This window comes from Panthera uncia, unplaced genomic scaffold (assembly GCF_023721935.1).
Source record: "Panthera uncia isolate 11264 unplaced genomic scaffold, Puncia_PCG_1.0 HiC_scaffold_161, whole genome shotgun sequence".
Lineage (NCBI taxonomy): Eukaryota > Metazoa > Chordata > Mammalia > Carnivora > Felidae > Panthera > Panthera uncia.
The window spans coordinates 1-25,145 of NW_026058261.1; the positions used below are offsets into that span (position 1 = coordinate 1).

Below are 25,145 nucleotides of genomic sequence, written 5' to 3' on the forward strand. Positions count from 1 at the left end.
CCATTACCATGTGCAAGCCTCTGGCTCTGCGCAGCCTCAGGGCTATGCTCATGTTCTGGGAGAGCAGGCAGGCCAACAATGAGGTCAAGGTCGTCCAGCAGAACCACAGAAGGCTGCCTCCATGTCGCCTCTGAGAAAGCCAGCTCCAGGGTTTTTTGTATGTGTTCAAGCCTTTTTCCTTAATATGCAAGATATGAAATGTTATTTCAGGGCTGGTAAGTATAGGTTGCCCTTTTCAGAGCATTAGAAACGCTCAATATTGATTTAACCATGAAAATTTGATCCATATTTTGTTAATATACCAATCACTAAACTTTGATCATTAACGTGGTTTAATTAATAGAACCTCAAAGGACCCAGTAAAGTGCTGAATTTTATAAAGCTGAAAAAAGGAATATGATACTATGCATGTTATTTTTACCTGGACTCATTCCACAGAAAATTTTAGACAGCATAAAAAATTACTATCTTAAAAAATAGCAAAATAAAAGCAGGATATGGAAAAACATAAATGAAAGACTAGGGGATCAAGATTCAAATAAAATCAAACACAAATGTAGCTATCTAGAGATCCCAGAGTTGCTATATTTGAATCATACATTTGGCTTCAAACTTCCTGGTGAATTACCAAGTTTTAATTTTCAAAGAATAGAAAACATACACATTCATAAGCCAATGTAAAGAATTTCTGTTACTTAGGTCAAAAACAAAATTTTGGAGGTTCTTGGGTGGCTATTTTGGTTAAGCATTTGACTCCTGATTTCAGCTCAGGTCATGATCTCATCATTCGTGGGATCAAGCCCCACATCAGGCTCTGTGCTGATGGCATGGAGCCTGCTTGAGATTCTCTCTCCCTCTCTCTCTCTCTCTCTGCCCTTTCCCCACTAGCACACTCACTCATGCACATACACTATCTCAGACTTTAAAAAAAATTTATTAAAAAAATATAAATATAAAAAAACAAAAATTTACATGAAGTTCAAGCATGACTCTGAGAGATGGACAGTATCTCTAAAACCACCTTTGCAGCATATGAATTAATTAGTTTTTGAAGGCTATTTCTTAGTTTCTTACCATATGGTAGACATAAAACACACACACACACACACATACACACACAGAGCATGGACTGGTTGGGATGACAAGGTAGAGGTAGCCAAGGGGGGAAAAAAAGGTTACTCAAAATAAAATCTTTCCAATCTTGTTTTTTGATCAAATAGATGATAACATAAGCATTAAAGATTTTTAAAAGTACAAAAGTATATATATGGTAAATTGCAATTCTCCTCTTCACTGTCCACAGCCGAGTTTCCCTAGCAATTTAGGAATATTTACACCCATTAGAGTATATCCTAAATACAAACTTTTTCAGAATGGTCTAAGTTGGCATTTCCAGGAATATGGTCTACAAAGAGTTTTGGCTAAGAAAATAAAAGGAGGGGGACTCTCCATCAAGTATAGAGAGTTTAGAAAATTTTGCTGAAAATATTAGAAAGCTAAAGATTTAAAATTTCTAAGGAATTGGGGCACCTGGGTGGCGCAGTCGGTTAAGCGTCTGATTCTTGATTTTGGCTCAGGTCATGATCTCTGAGACTGAGTCCCACATCAGGCTCTGTGCTGGGTATGGAGCCTACTTAAGATTCTTTCTCTCTCCCTCTTCCCCTCCCCAGCTCATGCTCTCTTTCCAAAGGAAAAAAATTTTTTTTCTAAGGAATTTCAACAACTAACAGAAAAGATAAGGGAAGATTAGATATTTGTACTTACTAGATTAACAGCATGAAATAACATTTCTGCCTTTCTAGCAAAAAAGGGATTTATGTAGAGTGTTACCATATTCATACCTCGTAAAGTTTTACAGTCCACTATCTCCACATGGGCATCCAATATGTCAAATGCTTCTTTACAGACTGCCTTGGCTAAAGTTGATTTTCCACTGCCCTAGAAAATAATTGCTTCATAAGCAATATATTCAATCACAGAAATAGCTTCTGTTACTGTGGCAACCAAGACTCAGCCTCACCAATCAAGTATACACTACACAACATTCTATGTCAATTCTAACTCAATAAAGCTGGGGGTAAAAAAAAAAAAAGAAAAAAAGAAAACCCACCTCCCTGGAGTTCTAGGATCACATTATGGTGCGTGACATTTAGCATAAAGTAAACTAACAGGAAGGACTGAAACTCTAGACTCAGGAAGTTTTAAATTTTTTTTTTTTTAACATTTTATTTATTTTTGAGACAGGGAGAGACAGAGCATGAACAGGGGAGGGTCAGAGAGAGGGAGACACAGAATCCGAAACAGGCTCCAGGCTCTGAGCTGTCAGCACAGAGCCCGACGCGGGGCTCGAACTCACAGACCACGAGATCATGACCTGAGCCGAAGTCGGCCGCTTAACCGACTGAGCCACCCAGGCGCCCCAGAGACTCAGGAAGTTTTAAGAGCACTCCAGGATTAAGTGGGAAAGAATGATTTCCTAAACATGTATTCAAGTCTGGCAAAGAAAAATATGTAATATTTTGCAAAAAAACCCAGAAGGCTCTAGCTTCCCAGCTCTAATAGAATGACTCAAGTGGTATATAAACACAGGCAAGGTTAACAGATGACAACCCAATCTCAGGAATATAAACCCCCCAAAAAGGTACGTTTCCCACCCCAACTTCAACCTTAATTGGTACTAATACTAAAAATAATCAATTGCTTTGAGAAAGTTAAAAAAAAATACACCAGGTCTAGTTGCTGGGGAAGATATGCAGATATCACCAAAATATGTCTTTTCTTTTAACCTGCTAAAAGCTGGATGTGTCCTATGTTCATTACACCACACAGACAGAAAATAAACATTTAATTTGTTTTTACAATTTTTTAAATCACTGATATTTAAATCTTTTACCTTTAAAAACAGTCAATGCTTCATTATTTGTTACTAGAAGGGAATAATGTAAACATTAAATAATCTTTCTAGAGAAATGAAACCTAATCCCATTTAATTTCAACTATTTTCAGTGAAAAAAAAATTATTACCCACTTCCTTGTTATCTTAAATTAACTGCAATTTTAATTTACAGTTTCTTGGTGATATACAGTATTACTGTGACCTTAGTGTACTATGTAGCCCTCAGAGACTATTAAAGTGGGCAGAACTATTTACTTTTTTATTAAGTGACTCTAGACTATATAGAGTTTGATCCAATGTGTACTTCTTTTTTTCAAGTAAAAGCTTTATTTTTTTTCCAGGTTTATAAATTAACGTGTGAAGCATACAAAGGAACTGTAAACACTTAGTATAAGAGAAACGTAAAAAATTTTCTGTAATCTTACCACCTCACAGAAGTAACCACAGTCCATTGTTCTGAGGTATCACCCTTCCAGACACCTCATACACATTTAAGTAAATTTGTAAAGATGGGATTACAGTATTTATGTGGGTTCATGATAAATCACTGTCCTCTTTATCCACAATTATGGAGCTGCTTCGGCTCCCCAGCACACCACCACTGTGGGACATACTGCACATAACACGTTTAATAAGCCCCTTCCTAATGTATACTAATGTTGTTTCTAATTTTTAGCTATTATAAATAAAGCTAAAATAAATAACCATATATGTGTTAACTTATTTGTCAGATTACACCTTTAGAATAAATTTCTAGAAGCAGAATAAATGTATCAAAAGGTACACACACATATTTAAAATTTTGCTGACCGGGGCCCCTGGGTGGCTCAGTCGGTTGAGCGTCCGACTTCAGCTCAGGTCATGATCTCGCCGCTTGCGAGTTCGAGCCCCACATAGGGCTCTGTGCTGACGGCTCGGGGCCTGGAGCCTCTTCAGATTCTGTGTCTTTCTCTCTCTCTCTGCCCCTCCCCTGCTCACACTCTGTCTCTCTCTGTCTCTCAAAAATAAACAAACATTAAAAAAAAAAAAAAATTTGCTGACTGTTGCTATAGTGCCCCCTAGAAAAGCTGAATGTTGGCAGGTTTTTACAGTTCTTTTAATATAGGTTTTTTCCCTTGATCTAGTATTATTTCCTACCCTTGCTGTTTTGTCTAGCTTTAACAGCCCTGCACCAGTTCTAACATTTTGTTTTTCAGCACCGTGGACTGGAAAAACAGCCAAGCTTGTTACACAAAATCTGAAATTTAGCAGCCACTCAACAAATACGACCACACTTACACCTTACAGAATTGTATTTACATTTAAAGTCAACGGGCTCCAAAAAATAGAGAAATTAAGGGTGCTGGGGTACAGGTCCCATCTATCATACTTTGCTTAGTTTGAGGGCTTTCTCCTCACAAAGTAAATCACACTTGTATAGCACTTTTGAGTTTACAAAGTGCTTTCCCATATATTATTTCCCTTAAGTGAGGTTTATCCTAAGAAGGCAGATTAAGAAACCACAAAACTCCCTGTGGTCATAGTCAGAAAGTACAAGACAGAGGTGGGACTCAAATCCAGGTCTTCTGCTTGTTCTTCATATTACCCATGATACCCCTAGGTGAGATGGAAAAGTCTGTCTGAGTCAATACGATACTGCTTTTTCAAAATAAATATAAAATGATGATGCATTTTGAAATGTGACACAGAAACCTAGAAACCACATAGAATAGTTCCTATATTTCACCAGCTTGCATACCTGGGATAAATCTCCACTTGATCATGGTATACAATTCTTTATACACATTGGTTGATTTGATTTGCTAATATTTTGTTGAGGATTTTTGTATCTATGTTCATGAGAGGTTATCAGTCTGCAGTTTTCTTTTAACGTCTTTGTCTGGTTTTGGTATTAAGGTAATGCTGGACTCACAGGATGACTTAGGAAGCATTCCTTCTGCTTCTATCCTCTGAAAGAGATTGTAGAAAACTGGTATAATATCTTCCTTATAGGCCTTTTTATATTGTACACTTCTTGTGCAAGTTTTGGGAACTTGTGTGTTTCAAAGAATTGGTCCATTCATCTAAGATGGTTAGCAAATTTGTGGGCATAGAGTTGTCTATTACTATTATGACTTTATTATCCTTTTAATGTTTATGGGATCTGTAGTGATGTTCCCTCTTTCATTTCTGGTATTAGTAATTTGTGTCTTCTTTTTTTTTCTTAGACTGGCTAAAGGCTTATCAATTTTATTGATCTTTTCAAAGAAGCAGCTTTGGTTTCACTGACTTTTCTCTGTTGATTTCCTGTCTTTAATTCACTGATTTATGCTCTAATTCTTATTTCTTTTCTTCTCCTTACACTGGACTTAATTTGCTCTTTTTTTCTGGTTTCCTAAAGGGAATACTAGGGTTATTGGTGTAGTTGCACATAACTATGTATATATACATGTATGTGTATATATACACACACACACATACACATGCACACACACACATATATTTTTTACTGCATATAGATATGTATATATAAATATGTATTTTTTTAAATTTTATTTTTAAGTAATCTCTACACCCAGTGTGGGGCTTGAACTCACAACCCCAAGATCAGGAATCACATGTTCTACTGATGAGCCAGCCAGGCACTCTTGGAGTAGCTGTTATATTTTAAGTAAGAATCAGAAGAAAGCAACTGAACTAGTAACAGGAAAAAGAGTTATTTTACTAAAGTTAAAAGTGAATGGAAATGAAAAAGTCTTAAAATTTTGAATTGAATAAAAGAACAAAGATTCACAGAGACCACACTGTACCTCTGAAAACAATTTTGCACTGGTAAAGAATAAAACTGTAAGCCCTTTAAAAGGGCAGGGAGGGGCGCCTGGGTGGCTCAGTCGGTTAAGCGTCCGACTTTGACTCAGGTCATGATCTCGCGGCCCGTGAGTTCGAGCCCCGCGTCGGGCTCTGTGCTGACAGCTCAGAGCCTGGAGCCTGTTTCAGATTCTGTGTCTCCCTCTCTCTGACCCTCCCCCGTTCATGCTCTGTCTCTCTCTGTCTCAAAAATAAATAAGCGTAAAAAAAAAAAAATTAAAAAAAAAAAAAGGGCAGGGAAACTCTAGCAAAACTGATGAAGATTAAAAAGAGAAAAAACACAAAACACCAAAATCAGGAAATGGAACACCATAGTAGATTCCACAGCCATTCAAAGGATAATGAAAGGAATACTACAAACAACTTTATGCTCATAAATTTGACAACTTAGAAGAAATGGACCAATTCCTTTAAAATTACAAACTACCAAATGTCTGCCATGGTGAAATAAGACAATTAAGGAAATTTAATTTATAATTAAGAAGTTAAAGGTCCTGGGGCAGCTGGGTGGCTCAGTCAGTTGAGTGTCTGACTTCGGCTCAGGTCATGATCTCGCGGTTCATGAGTTCGGGCCCCACATCGGGCTCTGTGCTGACAGCTCAGAGTCTGGAGCCCGCTTCAGATTCTGTGTCCCCCTCTCTCTCCGCCTCACCCCTGCTTGTGCTCTATGTCTCTCTGTCTTTCAAAAACGAATAAACGTAAAAAAAATTTTTTTTAAAGTTAAAGGTTGGGGTGCCTCTGTGGCTCAGTCGGTTAAGTGTCCTACATGTCTCATGTCATGATCTCATGGTTTATGAGTCAGGGCCTCACACTGGGCTCTGTGCTGACAGCCTGGAGACTGGAGCCTGCTTTGGATTCTTGTCTCCCTCTCTTTCTGCCCCTCCTCCGCTCACACTCTCAAAAATAAATAAACATTAAAAAAAAAAAAAAAGTCAAAGGTGACAAAAATCTCAACACCCAGATGGTTTCACTGGAGATTTTACTAAACATTTAAGGAAGAATGAATACCAACTGTATATGCTCTCTTCTAGAAAACAGAATAGGAAAGAACACTTCTCAACTCATTTTATGAGGCCAGTATTACCCTAATAGCAACACCACACAAAAGTGGTACAAAACCAGAAAACTATAGGCTAATATTGCTCATGAATTAAAACAATTTTTTTAATGTTTATATATTTTTGAGAGAGAAAGAGTGTGAGTGGGGAAGGGGCAGAAAGAAAGGGAGACAAAGAATTCGAAGCAGGCTCCAGGTTCTGAACTGTCAGCACAGATCTGGACACGGGGCTCAAACCCAGGGACTGAGAGATCATGACCTGAGCTAAAGTCAGATAATTAACAACGGCTGTTGCTCATGAATTTAGATGAAAAAATCCTCAACAGAAATATTAGCAAATAATGGGGTGCCTAGCTGGCTCAGTCAGAAAAGACTCTTGATCTCAGTTGTGAGTTTGAGCCCCATGTTGGGTATGGAGATTAAATAAATTTTTTTTAAAACATTAAAAAAAAAAAAGGATTTTTAGCAAACAGAACTCAGCAATGTATACAAAGAAAATACACCACGACCAAGTGAGATTTATTACATACATGCAAGGCTGGTTCAACATGTGAAAAAAAATCAACCCTATCAACACCCTAAAAAAGAAAAATCATACAACTGTATCATATGATACATAAAAAAGGCAGTGAGCACGACACCTTATTCATTTTATTCATCACCCCTTTCTAAATCACCACTTCCTATACCTTGTATTAACAACTCTATATAACAGATGATCAAAACTCAAAGAAAAAAATAAAATTAGTTATTAGTGAAATGGGCACATTTTAACTACGTACCTTTCCTCCTGTGAATAAAAGGGCTCCATTCCTAAGTCCTGCTACAAGGGACATCAGCTGCCGAGACAAAGGGCGCCCCAGGAGGCTGTGAGTGATGTGTTCCATGGAAGACACACCTAAAGAATTCACTCCTCTGCAAAATATATACATTATTGCATGATAAAACGCTGAAGCAGGATAAAATCCAGCTGTAAAAAATTCTGAAACTTTCCTTTCCAGGCTAATTAATGATTTTTAAAAGAGTAAAATGTTAGAAAGTTTCCCTTAGTTGACAGCGTATTGAATTAATGCCAAATCTGAGTCACAACTTTTAAAATTAGTTTTATTACTTTCAAACATGTACAGTAACTAAAAGTTTTGTCTTAACAGGACATCTCAAGGAATTTGTCTTAACAGACACAAACAACAAATCATAAATGAGAGCATTTGAAGTGTTAAAAGAATTGAAGACTTATTTCCTCTTAAATTAAGCTTTGAAATCCGGTTTCAATTTGTAGATTATACAAGCATGAACTTCAACCTACTTCCTGACTCTACCACTTTATTTCTGATAATATAAATTCTGAAAATCAGAATCTGAACTGAAGAGATTTTACTTTCTACATGAGCATTATGCTATAAACATTGTTACTTTATGGTTTAGTCCTTTTATTAAAACATTTACAGATTATACTATTATAGGAAATCAAATCACTGCTACTATAACCACTAAAGGTTTCTGTGAGGAATTCTGAGATATAATGTTTATACGAGAGTCTCATATTTCCTAAGAGATAAGTTAACAGGAGGTTCTTTTCAGACTTGTCTTAAAAGCTAAGGAAAACACAAATAATCCCAATTAGTACATTAATAAAATAGCTGAAGGAATAACTTAATTTGAAATATTTTTAAACATTCAAATAATGTTTTTAGATTAACTTTTAAAGTAAATGTATTAACTCTTAACAATTATTGTTTTATTCGAGCACATATGATCTAGGTCATAACCAGTTGTTTCCTTCTCACAAATCAAATCTTGAAGTAAAATTTCTAATAAGCTTCAGACTTTTATGTAGTTACCTAAGAAGACAAGGCAAATTACTAAGCTAGGTGTGAAAACAGAAACAATCCTTGAAAAAATATCTACTAATGCATTACTGAGATTATTCAATGACATTAACATCTACTTTAATATTTACATATAAAAACCCTGCCAGAGATAACGTCAAACATGTCTGTAAACATATTAGTTTGGCCGTAACTTCTTACCCCAAGCAGTTCAGCTTTAAAAAAGGAAGAATAAAGTCAATTTCCTCACTGTTTTCTTCTTTTACCATAGGATCTAGAAGGACCTACAGTAGCAAGGAAAAATCAATTTTACATTTCAAAGTTATATCTGTAGCCTGTTTTTCTTGGGTCCTAGGAGATTGATTACTGATTTTGTTACACCACCAAGAAAAGATATATTGTGCATGCAAGATCATTATTCAAATTAGCCTTGACAATCATAATTTATTCATCCAAGGAACATAATTTACTCATCCAAGCAGTAAAGAATGTCATCTACTTCATACATTTTGCAGATACATACATCTTTATTTATAATTTTGATTTGTGTCATTTTTACTCTCCAAAATTCTACCATTTGTATCTTCTTTGAATGGTATTCCTTCAATTTTATCTCAAAAGTAGAGACAAGGTCTAGTTCCAAACCATTCAAATTCTAAACGACTAGAGCATCTTCAATTCTTTAACAATGGGAATGAATATCCTAGCTAAAACATAATATTCTAAAAAAGACCACTTTTAAAATACTGCTAGAAGAAAAGTGATCTGGTAATATTTGTGAAGAGTTGAGAATTTAAGAAGTGACAAAATAATATGGGTTGTGCAGAACTCCAACTAAAAATAGGAATTTTAAAAATCAAATCCCAAAAGCTAAGTTTTCCTTTGTTTCAATACGAGAATAATTTGAAATCATGATCTATCTGCCAGTTAACACAATCAATTCTATCCTTGAAACTTAATTGTGCATTGATTTTAAATTTAGGATAAATCAATTTGTTTAGATAACTTAAAGAGACTATATAATAAAATATTTTAAATCAAGTTATTCCTTACTCTTATCATTCACGTTTCTAATACACTTCAGGATGCAAAGTCTTACAGGTAAATTCATACTTTATTATTGATCCAATGTGACAAATATTATTTTATTAAAGATTCAATAGTTATGTGATTACTTGTATTGTGATCTTCTGCAGCAGATTGGGACTCAATAAAAAAATGTTTTCTTTTTCTTTTTCCCCAGAATGAACTATATTTAGAGAAAACTCCTCCAACTCTATCAAAAAAAAAAAAAAAAGAAAAAGAAAAAAACAAGTAATAAATGTGAGTTAGTACTGAAACAGATAATTTAAGATTCAAATTTCTTTAAATTTAAATAAAAGCATTCTTCAATATGTAAAATCTACCATTTACTTATCATTATTATGCTTCCTGTTCACATGTATTAAAGGTTGTAACAACAATGAAAAATTTTTCACTTCTTTAGTAGGAAAAATATCAAAATAACAAAATTTACCCACCATCTTTAATTCTCAGCTTAATATATTCTTCCTCTGATATTATCAAAGGAAGTGTGGTAGTGGTACATTGCTGTAGCCATGAAGAGAACACAGTTTTTACATCTTCTTCACTTACATCTTTAGGCTGCCAGAGAAAAGGAAGAACAGTAATGAATTATCCAAATACCTAAATTTAACGTTAACATCCTTAGTTTAACACCTTACTTTGCTAATAATATGTAAACCTTGATACGGCTGATGGACCTTAAGCAAGCTTCTTAACCTCTCTGAGCCTTGCTCACCTCATGTGAGAACCATAAGATGGTATCCATTGGTAGGAGACTGGGGAAGTAAATCACGGTATACCCATTCTACAACAGTGTGGCAAAAATAAATGTGCTAGTTAAAGGTGCACACCAGTCTGGCATGACCATTTATTATCTGTGTGACTGTGGGCAAATTAATGAAACTGTCTCAACCTCAATTTTATAATCTATTAAATGGAGCAACTAAAAAGAAACAACTTAAACATAAAAAAAAAAAAAAAAAAAGCAAACCTTACCAAACAAAACCAGGAAGGATGTTCATATTTAGAGGCACAGATCTGGGAATTGATATTACAGCACAAGGAATACACTGAAGCTGGAAGAAACATTTACACAAGTGGCAAAGTTTTAACACTCCCTACCTCTAGGACCAGTGACACATATACCATAATTTGGCTCATTGGATGGAAAACCATTCCAACTCCATTCTCCCTTGCTTCCCTCTATTAAAGAGGTGAGAAAGAAAACTCTCCAATTCCCAGAGTGGACCTGTGTGTGCATATGTGTGAACATACATGTGACTCCCTTCTGACCAATAGTGTGCAATCAGCAATTGTTGAGAAGGGCCTCTCTTTCTAATTAAAAGGTATACAAACCTTGCAAGGAGGTTTTTGCTTTGTGTCTTTCCTTCTGCCAAGAACGCATATGTGATGCCTATACGTACAGCAAATCCCTTGCATCTAAGAGGAGGAAAGTTATAGGCTAAGGATGGCAGAAAGACCAAAGGAGCCTAGGTCCCTGATGACATGGTTTAACCACCTATGAGCTCCTCCAAACTTCTCTGTACATAAGAAAAATAAATTCTTTGTATGTTCAAGTCACTTTTCTTTGTTTTTCTGTTAAGCAGATTGTAGTACTGTTATACCCAGTAAGTGTAACGTTAATATGTTAAAAGGTATAAAGAAATTCTGAGAAAAACACTATTAATTTTTAAAGCTTGTAAGTTTTTAAAACCTACATGAAGACAAAAACAGGAATACACAAAAATTCATATAGGAAAGATCATTAATATCTGCCTAGGAAAATAAGCCTCTATTCATCCAGAGTCAAGCTTAGCTCTGCTGATTAAGCTTGGTTTAGAACTTGATCACCACAAAAGCAGGCTAAACTAAGTACAGGCATCGCTTTCCCATTCTTAAAGATCACAGAAACCATCTGTCACTTCTTTGGATTTTATTGGGCAATGGGATTAAAGACTTAAAGGAAGTCTGAAAATGAAAACTATTTAAAACCGGGCGCCTGGCTGGTTCAGTTGGTAGAGCATGAGACTCCTGATCTTGGGGTCATGAGTTCAAGCCCCACATCCACTGTAGAGTTTACTTAAAAAAATATATTTAAAATCAAGACCTGAAGAATCAGAAAGCAACTCACAGTTCCTCTAGAATCAGACATGTTTAGGTCCTAAGAGATATAATCACCCCAGAGACACCTGCCAACATCCTAAAAGTTCCACTAAAATATGCAACTCAGGATTAAAAAAGGAATTCTGCACTAAGAGCCTCATACTGAGACAAAAAAAAAAAAAAAAGTCAAATGTCTGTACACAAGACCTAACTTTTGAAAAATACGAAGATCAATTAGCTAAAAAGTTAAAACTAGAAATCACTGTGTACGGTTCTGCCAATGTGTTAAATGTTCAGTTCCATACTATTGTGGAAATGGCATTTATTCTATTTATTTTTCTCTTCTCCAGTACATAATACAAGCAATCTTATCTGGGGTTTCATCAAAGTTCTGTTAAAATGGCTCTTCCATGCTATAATGACCATCATGATCCTAAAGACCCAAAAGGGCCATTCAAATAATCAGAGAAGGATAAAGTCATGTTTGGAAGTTTCAAAACCTAGAAAACAGTAATTTTCCTGGATTGTAGTGCTCTGAGAACTGGTAAACTAAACTGGTACAGGTGATAATACTCTATTAGCGAGCAGTCTAGCACTCTTTTGGTTGCAATATTAATGCTGTAATATGGGAAAATTTTTAAAAATTACATGAATATAGCAAAAATACCTATCTTCTAAAAGCCAAATTATCAGGGCACCTGGCTGGCTCAGTCAATAAAGCATGTGACTCTTGATCTTGGGGACATGATTTCAAGCCCCATGTTGGGTGTAAAGCTTACTTAATAAAAAAAAAAAAAAAAAGCTAAATTATCATATTTGCATTGGCACAATATACATAATATGTGTGTTGCTTACTAAAGACTTCTTAGTTTCTCAAAAAATTAAACACAGAATTACCATAAAATCCATCAACTCAATTCCTAGGTATATACCCAAAAGAACTGAGAGCAGAGACTCAAACAGGTTCTATAGCAGCATCATTCACAAGAGCCAAAAAGGTAGAAACAATCCAAGGGTCCATCAACAAATGAATGGGTAAACAAAATGTGGTATATACATACAATGGAATATTATTTACCCATGAATAGGAATGAAGTTCTAATACATTCTATAACATGGGTGAACCTTGAAAACATGCTAAGTGAAATAAGCCAGACACAAAGGGCAAATACCGTATGATTCCACTTATATGAAATATCTAGAATAACCAAATTCACAGAGACAGAATGTACATAGGGTTACCAGGAGCTGGGGGAGGACAGGATAGGGAGTTATTGCTTACTGGGCATAGAGTTTCTGTTTGGGGAGATGGAAAAGTTTTGGAAATAGATGTGGCAATGATTGCACATTATGAATGTAATTAACGCTGAACTGTACACTTAAAAATGGTTAAAACAGCATTTTGTTATATATATTTTACCACAAAAAAGACTTCTTCGCCCTTCTAGCAAAAAGAAATACAACATTCTTATTATTTAGCCAAAGCATCTCATAAGATGTGTAAAACAACTGACAAAACATAAATTTGAACTCACTAAGTTTTCTCTAGGTTGTAATTTTAGAGATCTTGGAATTTTAGGGGTAATTTCCACTGGAGTTATTCTGACTACTGCATGCATTTCTATATTTAGTCTCTTTCTCAGGTCATCTGGAATCTGAAATATAAAAATAAATAAAAATATAAATATGTCTAAAACTTGATTTAAAAATATTCCACAGTGTAAATATTGGTATTAACTTTCATAAACTCGGGTAAATTAATGGGTAAGTAAATTTGCGTTATCATGATTCAGAGAGTAACCAGATGGATGTTCAGGTACTGTTGTATCACAAACATTTTAGTTTTTTCCCTTCATTTCTTTCTTCTCACACCCTCCTCAGAATGCAATCCATCAGCTGTGCTCTCTTGAGTCAAGCCTGTGTGAGTACAGGATGGCACCTGCTGCTGTACCACCACTGTTCAGTGCCCACGGCTGCCAACCTTTAAAGTGGAGTGGGAAGTGTGGACTCCTTGCTGCTATCTTATATGGTCTCCAGGCCTTTACCTGGCACTTCTTCACCCCGTACTCACCACATATTCATAAGGAAAAAAAAAAAAAAGTATTCCCACCACGTGGCAGAACCATTCACAGACGGAAAGTCCTAACAAGTTCAGTGTTAGACATTTTTATTTTGAAGATGTAGCAGGATCTCTTAAACTGGGAGTTTAGAGCTAACAGAAAATAATGAGCTGATGGTCTAGAATTTTAGAAAATGATATAAGCCAAAGATATTAAAACTTTGTAAGTTGCCAGCACAGAGGTCGTATGTGAAACTGGCAGTAAAAGAAATCTACAAAGATGACCCCTTTCCTTTCCCATTTTTCTTCCCTAACAATTTCCTCCCTTTATCACCATGAAGTCTCACTCTACAATGCTCAAATTAAGTTCAAGTAAGAGGGGGCTAGTGACTCATTTCACATAAATGAAGCATTACTACCTGAGGCCGGGATGAGAAGATGAAACAACAGCTGCTCTCCTCTCTCCCCCAACCCCCCCACCCCCCACCACCTCCCCGCCAGGCCCACAGTTAAAGAGCTGACCTCATCAGGGTAAGCAGCTTCTGGACACGTTCCCATCCTGGTGCCAGCTCACACCATAGGTATCTCCCTACCTGGGCATTTCCCCCAACATATAACAAGTCCCTCCTCTGCTTTCAGGAACTGGGGAACAAACCTTTGGCAGGTATTAAAAACGTAAGGCTTCATGGGGCATCTGGGTGGCTCAGTCGGTTAAGTGTCCGACTCTTGATTTTGGCTCAGGTCATGATCTCAGGGTTCGTGAGTTCGAGCCCTATGTAGGGTTCCATGCTGAGAGTGTGGTTCTCCCTCCCCCTTTTTCTCTCTCTGCTCTTCCACTGCTCATGCATGCATGTGCCCTCTCTCAAAATAAATACACTTTAATTATTATTATTTTTTTAATGTTTTTATTTATTTTTTGAGACAGAGAGAGACAAAGCATGAGCAGGGGAGGGTCAGAGAAAGAGGGAGACACAGAATCCGAAACAGGCTCCAGGCTCTGAGCTGTCAGCACAGAGCCCGACGCGGGGCTCGAACTCACGAACCGCGAGATCATGACCTGAGCCGAAGTCGGAAGCTTAACCGACTGAGCCACCCAGGCGCCCCCTCAAAATAAATACACTTTAACAAAAAATTGTGAGGCTTTGTAGGGCACCCCATGCTAAGCATGAACTCTAGAGTTGGCACACCTGGGCGTAAATCCTAGTTTTATTTATTGTGTAACCTAAGGCAAGTAATTTTTACCTCTCTGGGCCTATAACTATCTAAGCTTATAGCTGTCCAAGTTTACTTAACCAGAATATACACAATTTTCACCCAAGCAAGGACTTTACCATATAATCAGAAATGTGCCCCTGCAGGGACTTTAGACACCACTTCTTATACTGATTTTCAAATTGTATATAAAATATTATTCTAACTCATAGTTTGGAGAATTTCAAGCAACATGAAATTGCTCTCTCATAATAAAATTTATACTAACCCACACTTTCCCAAGATGAAGCGCTTCTATGTCTTTGGTGTACTTTATGGCATTCTTCAATTCCTCAAGTCCATTCCAGACAACCTTTAGCACACAGGACTTAGCAGCTTCTTGACTATGGTCTGAGCTGATTTGTTTTTGATCTAGTGGTTCTGATATCTGCTTCCCTTTTTCAGGTGACAGGACATTTTGTTTTGTTTTACTTTGCTGTTGCTTTGGAGAAAGTAGCTTAATTAGCTTTCCATAGGTCACAGTAAAGCTGGGCTCCACATCAAAATATTCCTGGTCCCATGGAAATACATGAACGGCATAGTGTTTGCGAAACTCAGAAGTTGCTGTGGCATTACACATACTGGGAGGCTGCGATTTGCACACTCTAAAAATATTGTCTAGAGGAACGACTTTGGACTGCATATTTTTGAATGCATTCATTTCAGTTAAACCCCAAGACAGCTCTTGTTTCTTCTCAGACCCAAAAGAAAAAATGCTTCCTATCAAAGTCCATAAGCTTGGCATGGATGGTGAGTCAACTGTAACTTCTGTTTTATTAGACCTATTGTGAAATTTCCCATGTGCATTATCTGCTTTTGAAACTGTCTTCTCTTTGGCCTGGCGGGTCTTTGGCTGAATAAGGAGTGTGGTATCAGCTTCCAGCCTTCCATAAGCAGCAGCTGGAATCAGTGCAACTGTGTGGAAAATAAAGCTCATTAGTACGTGTTCACCTCTGCTATGGATGCATTACCATGGAGTACAGTGGAAAAATATAACACCTACCAATTTGGATGAATATGTAAGTTTGCTGATCAACCCAAACAGGAAAAATGGCTTTCGGAAAAACTATTCGAATTTGATCTAGCAGATGCTGTTCAAGGGAAGCAGCATGCAGTTCCTACAACCAACAAACAAAAAAATCAATTCACTTCATGTTTAGTCCATTCTGTGTCTGGTAAGGAAATCACAAGTTCTTATAACTCGAACCAGCTCAGAATATATAATGAAGCTCAGAAAAGAGAAATCTAGAGACACTGATATTCTGGCTTCCAGTTATGGAAGGAGTAAGTCACAGGGCTAAAAGGTACAGCACAGGAAATATAGTCAGTGGTATCATCACAGTGTTGTATGGGGACAGATGGCAGCTACACTTGTGAGCACAGCGTAATGTACAGAGATGTTGAATCACTATGTTGTATGCCTGAAACTACTGTGTACATCAACTATACTTCAATACAAACAAACAACTATTTTGAAGCAGTTTAACCTTAAACCAGGCTAATTCTCATTGTGTTTTCTTTACCAGTATCTCCCAATCATCTGCTGATAGGGGTTCCACCTCCACTTGCTGACAAGACACCACATGGGAGCACAGCTTGAGAAACACCTGGAATAAATCAAAAATGTAAAACTACTTTTAAAATATTTTTTGTAAAAAAAATTTTTTTTTGCATCCCTAGAAAAGAAGAAGTTCTCTCTTTAGGTAAATAATAAAGTGTGAGTGAGTGAATGAACGAGTGTGCGTGCCTGTGTGAGTGTGTGCCTGCCTGCACTTGGTGGACCTTCATTTGACAAATATTTATTAAGTACCTATTCTTAGCTAGGCCTTCATATACTCCAAAATTTTAGGAAAAATTGTTTCACAACTAATTACAGAAAAAAAGAAAATACACCCTAGCACAACAGATTTAAAAAAAAAAAAACAAAATAAAGATAACCATTAATAAAAGAAATGTAATTTAAAAATGCAAGAAGGGGTGCCTAGGTGGCTCAGTTGGTTAAGCGTCCGATTTCGGCTCAGGTCATGATCTCACAGTTCTTGAGTTTGAGCCCTACGTCAGGCTCTGTGCTGATGGCATGGAGCCTGCTTGGGATTCTCTCTCTCTCCCTCTCTCTTGGCCCCTCCCCTGCCCATGCTCTCTCTCTCTCTCAAAATAAATAAATAAACTTAAAAGAAAATAGAAGAGGAAACAATGTCATCAAGTCATGGCTTAATCTAGCATATACACACTCTATTATTTCTAGAAGTTTTAAGACTTTTAGTTTTATAACTAACCTGCATGGTACTTCTAGAAAGTCTAGAAGAGTAAAAAAAAAAAAAAAAAAAAATGCTCAGAGATCAGAGAAAATTATTTAGAAGTATAAACATTCACAGCTAAAAGTAAAGTAAAACAAATATACCCTCATTCCAGTCTACAGATACATATGAAATGCCAATGTGTCTTTTGGGGTGCCTGGCTGGCTCAGTCAGAGCTTGCAACTCTTGATCTTGGGGTTGTGAGATGGAGAAATAAATAAATAAAACTTAAAAAAAAAATAAAAAGATGGGGCACCTGGGTTGCTCGGTCAGTAAGTGTCCAACTCTTGATTTCAGCTCAGGTCATGATCTCACCATGGTCATGAGCCCTACATCAGTTCATGAGCCCTGCACTGGGCTCCATGCTGACAGTGTGGAGCCTGCTTGGGATTCTCTCTCTCTCTACCCCTCCCTGCACTCACTCTCTCTCCCTCTCTCACTCAAAATAAAAGAAAAAAAATTTAAAAGAAAGAAAGAAAGAAATGTTAGTGTTTCAAGAAGCTGCAATCTACCACCTAACTTTCTTTTCCCTTTCTTTAGGCATTTCTGAGGATTGAGGAGTAAAATCCAAAGCCACCAAATGTTACATGCTCCAGTTAACCAGCCCTTCCTTTGTTGCTTCTGCGGATTGGAGCAGAATTCCCCCCAAGTGCCTCACCCTCAGTGAATTTCCCGTTAGTATTTCCCCATACACCCTATTTGAAAGGGGCGATTCCAGGGAAGCACAGAGCAGCTCCCACCCACCAAGAAGCTAGAGTCCTGGGCGAGCCAGTTCACCTTGTTCCTATTCTTTGGGAGACAGTGACTTAGTGGTATTGCTACAATAAAGAAGATCTGCAGAAAATCAGGTAAAAGTTCACTCTGAAGCAAACAGGCATTAGAAACCAACAGGCCTGTTCAGAGGCAGATGAAGACATCAAGATCAGGAACAAGAAGCTGGTGTTTCTCTCTGGAAAGTACCACATATTCTAAGAGAGCAGAACTTTAACTTGCTGTGTAATCCTGGGCAAAATGTTCTGTCTCCCTAGGTTTGTAGAGCAAGGAACCAAAATTAGTGAGTCTAAGTCACTCTGGTGCTAAAGTTTTAAGATTCTAACAAAGACTTAGGGTAAGCGAAGGACTAATACTAGGACTATGGATTTCTCATTAGTGGCCTTTTCTCATTATCAAAAGCAAGCATGAACAAAATTAGTCTATGTTCAAACCAAGATAAAGGGATGTAACATTCTCATATACTGTTATGGGAAGCTGGTAATAGAATGCAGTTTAGCCCATCTATCAGAATTTTCAATGTGTAGCCCCCTGGACTCTGTAAGTCAATCTGTAATGTTTCATTCTATACGGATTCAGAGATGTTCAATGCATACTGTAGTATGTGGAAAGGTACCTCTGATTATACTTTGGGGGGAGAACTGCAGAAAATGTGTGTGATTAAAAAAAAAGAAAATGTGTATTCTTCCTTCCCTTTCCTTTCCTTCCTCCCATTCTTTAAATCCTAAAGGTGTACTAAGATCCCAACATACAGTACACATTCATTCTGAGGCTGGGGTTAGAGAAATCCATTTTTTTTACTTTCAATTGTAAAATATTTGCAATGAATGTGTATTATTTCCATAGTTTAAAGTATTTAGAAGGACATAAATTGGTGAATACAATAAAATGAAAAACTAGACGTAAGTCCTTAAGCTTTGAGGTTTACAATTAAATTCATAGGCAAGACAAAAATAGAAAAATAACAACTTTTTTGTTGGATAGATTTTTTAAAAATCAAGTATGATTCTGGAAGGTTAGAAGATTTGCTGGAAGCAAATGAAGTCTAGTAATAGTAAGTAAAATTCAATAATTCATAAAGTAAAAATAATTGCACACAAACAAAATCAGGGAACCTGGAAAGTGAGTGAAATAGATAGAACACAAAATCAACTAGGGAGCAGAATACAAGATAAAGATTTAACAACAGAGTTTACAGTCAACTTGCATATCCTAGACTGGTTATAGCAGCACACAAGTTAGGTGTCATCTCACCTCCTTAAAAAATTAATTTGAATGTTTACTTTCCATTGTTATATTATGTGACATCAGGAAAAAGTTATAGTCATCACATTTTGTACTCACCTGGTCCCCATTTGAGAGTCCAAGTTTCTGACCAAGTTGTCTGTTAATTTCAGCCACACTGTCACCTTGATCACTAAAATGCCTGCCTTCTACCCAGCTCAAGAATGCAGGCTGATGACCCCAGGCCACTTCTATAGCTTGATTCTATTTATTAAAGAAGAAAGGAGGTGTATGAGAGTTTTTGTGTGCTTTTCTGTATTCACATTAAAGATAAACTATTATTGCAATCCACACATACAAAAAGAGTTCTATAGATAGGCGATAGGTCTTGGTTGTGCACATTAGAGCATTTAAAAAACTATAATCATTTCTAATACCCAAAACTGGTGATGCTGTGGGTGAAACCAATACTCTTACATTCTTATGATGGCAATACAAATTGATTCAACCATTCCAGAATTCAAAATGGCAACAGGTAGCCAATGAATTTATATAAACTTTGAGCTAGATGTATATATTTGAATATTTATTCTGAATTAATGATTGACTGAAGAAAACCACACCAAAACATATCTCTGCAGTATTTTCTGTAACACTAAAAACTTATAACTGTCTCAAATATCTATTAATAGGAATATCATTAAATAAGTTACAAATTTACCATTTTGGTAAAGCATGAGTCAGTAAGTAGAAATATATCATGATCATTAAAAATATAACTGGGGCGCCTAGGTGGCTCAGTCAGTTAAGCGTCCGACTTCGGCTCAGGTCATGATCTCAGTTTGTGGGTTCGAGCCCCATGTTGGGCTCTGTGCTGACAGCTCAGAGCCTGGAGCCTGCTTTGGATTCTGTGTCTCCCTCTCTCTCTGCCCCTTCCCAGCTTGCACTCTGACTCTCTCTCTCTCTCTCTCAAAAATAAATAAACACTAAAAAATTTTTTTAATGTAACAGTATGTTTATTAAAGGGGAATAAATGCACATGGTAAAACCACAAAAATTACAAAAGCATAAAACATGAAGGCAGGTTCCTGTTCCCAGAGGTAATTACTATTAGCAGCTTCTTATGTACACTTCCAGAAATTTTATATTATGCAGCTTCTTAAATAACTTTAAGCTTTAGAACTAAGAAATTGTATGTGCAAGTAATTAAATCAAAATATAACATGTATTTTCAGGGCGCCTGGCTGGCTCGGTAGGTGCAGCATGCGACTCTTGATCTCGGGATTCTAGGTTTGAGTCCCATGTTGGGTACAGAGATTACTTAAAAATAAAAATATTTATTTAAAAAAATGTGTTCTCAGGGTGCCTGGGTGGCTCAGTTAGTTGAGTGTCTGACTTCAGCTCAGGTCATGATCTCATGGTTCGTGGGTTCGAGTCCCTCATCAGACTCTATGCTGACAGCTCAGAGCTTGGAGCCTGTTTCAGATTATGTGTCTCCCTCTCTCTCTGCCCCTCCCCCACTCCTGTTCTGTCTCTCTCTCTCTCTCTCAAAAATAAACACTTAAAAAAATTAAAAGGACTTCATTGATAACCATGAAAACTTACCACTTCATGACATTTTAGTATTATTAAAGTCATTTATTAATATTAAAATTAAGTCATTGATGCACTGAATTGTTAAATATTAAATTCATTCATTTCCATCAAATCTTACTACCTCAAAACTGGTTATAGGCTGCTTATTGTGCTTCTTTCTTTTTTTTAAATATTTCATTTTTGAGAGAGGGCACGGGCGGGGTAGGGGGAGAGAGGGCAGAGGATCCACAGTGGGCTCTGTGCTGACAGCAGCGAGCCCCATGTAGGTCTTGAACTCACAAGATCATGAGCTGAGTCGAATCTGACACTCAATTGACTGAGCCACCCAGGCACCCCTACTGTGTTTCTTTAAATAGGAAAAATTTCAAAGGATTTTGAGGCAATATAATGTACTTCCAACTAACCATGTTATTAAAACTTTTTATACAAGAAAGTCATCGTGTATCTCTTAATTGTATAATTTTTCTCACAATTCACAGGATAATCTAACTGTTCTTGCTGATGCTAAGCACAGTGTAATAAAGTATACAGAGCACTGGACTGGAGTCAAATTCCAGATTATTATGTCAGCTGTAAGTATGTTAGCTGAGGTTACAGGGTGAAGATGACCAACTCCCTGGGTGTTTTCCACAGTTTCATCAGTCAGCGGCATATAATCCAGATCAACTCTTATTTCATAAGAAGAAAATTTTATTTTTTTAAATGGGGCAGGTTTTAAATTTATTTATTTTTAAGTAATCTCTACACCTAATGTGGGGCTCAAAATCACAAGCTCGCGATCAAGAGTCGCACACTCCACCGACCAAGTCAGCCAGGCACCCCTACAGAAGAAACGTTTAAAACTAGAGACGTTAAATAAGGAGATACAAAATATGGCCTGAAATATCAAAAATGAGAATTCTACCAACTCACTGGAAAAGGGAAAAACTGACTTTATTAAACAGGAAAAATACTTCAATTATTCCTTTGGTCAATGTGTAATAACCAGCTCCATAATCATAATACACGTTCAGCTGGATTTTGCAAACTAATATTGTGAGTCCATTTTCATGTAAAACATTTTCCACCTGAACTGCAGAACCACTGGGCACTCAGGTAAAGAGAAGAAACCCACAGACTGGAAAGAGAGGAGCTCCTCTCCCAGAAATTCAATCAATAAATATCTGCTTTTGCCATTACCTGTGGTATTGGTATAATCCGGAGGGAACTTTCAGGTGAAATCACAGGTAGTCATGCCTTAGGACTGGCCAGATTTGAGGCCTAGGTTATCTTTTGCTAACACAAAAGAAATGACAAGTCTGTACCTGGCCATTTCCGGATGGCCATTTAGGTTTATTTGTTTGAATTCAGTGTGGACGTGAATCCTTTCCCCCATTTCAGCCGTCACAGCAAGCACTGAGCCTAGCATACAGACAAAATAACTCAGGTAAAGCAATGGTTCTCAACGCAAGGGTGATTTTGTTTCCCAGGAGACATCCGGCAATGTCTGGAGACATTTTTAGCTGTCACTACTGAAGGGGAGAGATGCTACTGGTATGTAGGGCCTAGAGAGCAAAGTTCCTATAAACATCTTACCATACCCAGCACAATCCCCCATAAGAAAAAATTATCTAGCCTAAAGAGCCAAGATTAAAAAATCCTGAGTTAAAGCATCTACTGGGTACCCAGTCCTGAAATAAGGACTTGGATAAACAAAACAATACTTGAAACACAGAGCGTGACAAGGGAGATGTGTCACATAAACAGAGCAGTGAAGTTTTGAAAAGGAGACACAAGTGAGCAACAGAGAATCTGAAAGCTAGGCAGAGGAGGTAAGATTGATTATGCTCAGTTTTTAAAGTCATGGAAGGAGGGAAAACATTTTGGGAAGAAAGAAAAGCACAAATACACAAGTGGAAAGGAGCAGGGTTATGGAAGAAACAGTGCTGCACAATGAGTGAGAGACAAGAGGACAAATTAACAGTGTGGAAATACCAGCCTAGGAGTGCCAGTGAGTACAGAAATAGCCTAGATACCCAACGTCCCTTTCACCATCAACAACCTAGGAATCTGTAACAGTGGGTCTCAATTCTTGTACATCCAAATAGCCCAAAGTTACTTTTTAAATTACAGATGCCTGAAGTTCACTCCCCAAGATTCTGATTCAGTAGGCCTGAGGAAGGAACAGAACATTCGTTTTTTGTTTTTTTTTTTTAATTTTTTTTTCAACGTTTTTTATTTATTTTTGGGACAGAGAGAGACAGAGCATGAACGGGGGAGGGGCAGTGAGAGAGGGAGACACAGAATCGGAAACAGGCTCCAGGCTCCGAGCCATCAGCCCAGAGCCCGACGCGGGGCTTGAACTCACGGACCGCGAGATCGTGACCTGGCTGAAGTCGGACGCTCAACCGACTGCGCCACCCAGGCGCCCCAGAACATTCGTATTTTTAAAAGCTCAAGGTAAGTCTGACACAGGCCAGAAGGCCATTGTTCTGGCCCTCTTCTCATTTCAACATTATAGATATTATGTACTCCATGCTTCAACCCAAATAAAATAATTCAACCCATTAACTCCCAACTCATGACTTTATGCTTTAATAATTACCCATGCCCTCTAGCCCAGTAATTCTAGGGGGAAAATTATCTAGAAAAAACTACAGAGAAGTAAAGTGAAAAAGTAGGATACTTAAAATTATTGTAAACTATTGGGGCGCCTGGGTGGCTCAGTCGGTTAAGCGTCCGACTTCAGCTCAGGTCATGATCTCGCGGTCCGTGAGTTCAAGCCCTGCATGGGGCTCTGTGCTGACCGCTCAGAGCCTGGAGCCTGTTTCGGATTCTGTGTCTCCCTCTCTCTCTGATCCTCCCCCGTTCATGCTCTGTCTCTCTCTGTGTGTCTCAAGAATAAATAAATGTTAAAAATAAAAAATAAAAAAAATTATTGTAAACTATTAAATATTTCCTGCATGACCAGTCAGTGCTGGGTACCATGCATCCACGATTTCTGAGGATTTCAAATATCCTATCCTTCTGCCCGCGTAAGCACACTCATACTTGTAGACTATGTGCCTCTATTTCTACTTATGAAAATACGGATGCTGTCTCTGCCAGTGCTTAGAAGGGCAACTGACGACAGAGTTTCAAGCAATCCTACCTCTGTACTTCCAAGTATGTATGCATAATTCTACTGCACATTCCTGGTACACCTCGGATGGGTTCCGAGCATCGGCGACACAGGGAAGAACCTTCATTTTCTAACCTACCCTGCTCAGGGAGACGGTGCTTAGTCTCTGTTAACGTGCCCTTCACTTAACAGGGACTCTGCAAACCAAATCTGCCCCTCCCTCTGGAGGCCCGGACGGCAGTCGGGCAGGAACCAGGAAATCACTAGCAGGAAAAACATTTTTTAAGGTAATAAAAATTACCGACTTCCCAGGAGCCTTTCCAAACTGGAGTGAGGAATATTTCCCAAAGCACACGTAGAATACTGGGATGTTTGAAAGCCCACTCTTGGCGAGTGAAAACACCTGGAATAGGATAAGTTTAAGGCCCAGTGCTGCACCAGACATGGTGTGGGCTGCAGAGTGTGCCCCCCGCGGGCCCTGCCCTCGAGGGGCCTTCAGTCTGGCCTCGGAACGGCTGAGCGGAGACAGAAAGGCAGCCCGTTCCACGCCTCCGGGAGAGGCCCGAGCCGCCGCCGCGTCCCTCAAAGACCTTGACTCGGTCCGCCCCCAGGCTGCCGACCAGGTGCCCCGAGTCCGGGCTGGGAGCCCACGTCCAGGGCCGGCGCCTTACCTGCAGCAAGTGAAGCTGGGCCACGAGACGCCGCGGCAAGTGGAGGAAGCAGTCTCGAGCGTTGGTGAAGACCAGAGTCACCTCTACCCCACCACCCTCCGCACCCGCCAGGCGATCGCCACCCCACATCGCCGGCAAGCACAAATTCCCCCGAACGTACGCTCCAGCGGACTCGGGCCACTGGGCCTGCCTAGGGTGTCAGAACCTGAGAAGATCGATCGACCCCGCCCCCTGAGGCCACGCCCCTCTCGCCTCGCCCCCGTACCGGGCGGGCAAGCAAGCTCCTCCAACTCTCCGAGGCCTCTCCGCCAGTCCGCTGGAGGGCGGCATCTCGTTCACCGAAGTCACACTCACAGGAAACGATGCCCGACGCTATCGA

General features: G+C 38.3%; 1 protein-coding gene across 1 annotated transcript; it reads right to left on the reverse strand.

The window, feature by feature from the left end:
* Positions 1–4: 4 nt before the first annotated feature.
* Positions 5–24,999, reverse strand: LOC125917236 (peroxisome biogenesis factor 1-like; the record flags this gene model as incomplete). The annotated part of the gene is made up of 13 exons (XM_049623481.1): positions 24,767–24,999; positions 19,520–19,663; positions 16,631–16,714; positions 16,111–16,225; positions 15,337–16,022; positions 13,333–13,452; positions 11,051–11,134; positions 10,150–10,273; positions 9,805–9,905; positions 8,831–8,913; positions 7,583–7,715; positions 1,842–1,938; positions 5–178 (listed from the first exon to the last, which is right to left on the reverse strand). Coding segments are annotated over exons 1-13 (2,074 nt in total), but the record flags the coding sequence as incomplete, so codon positions are not given.
* Positions 25,000–25,145: the final 146 nt, after the last annotated feature.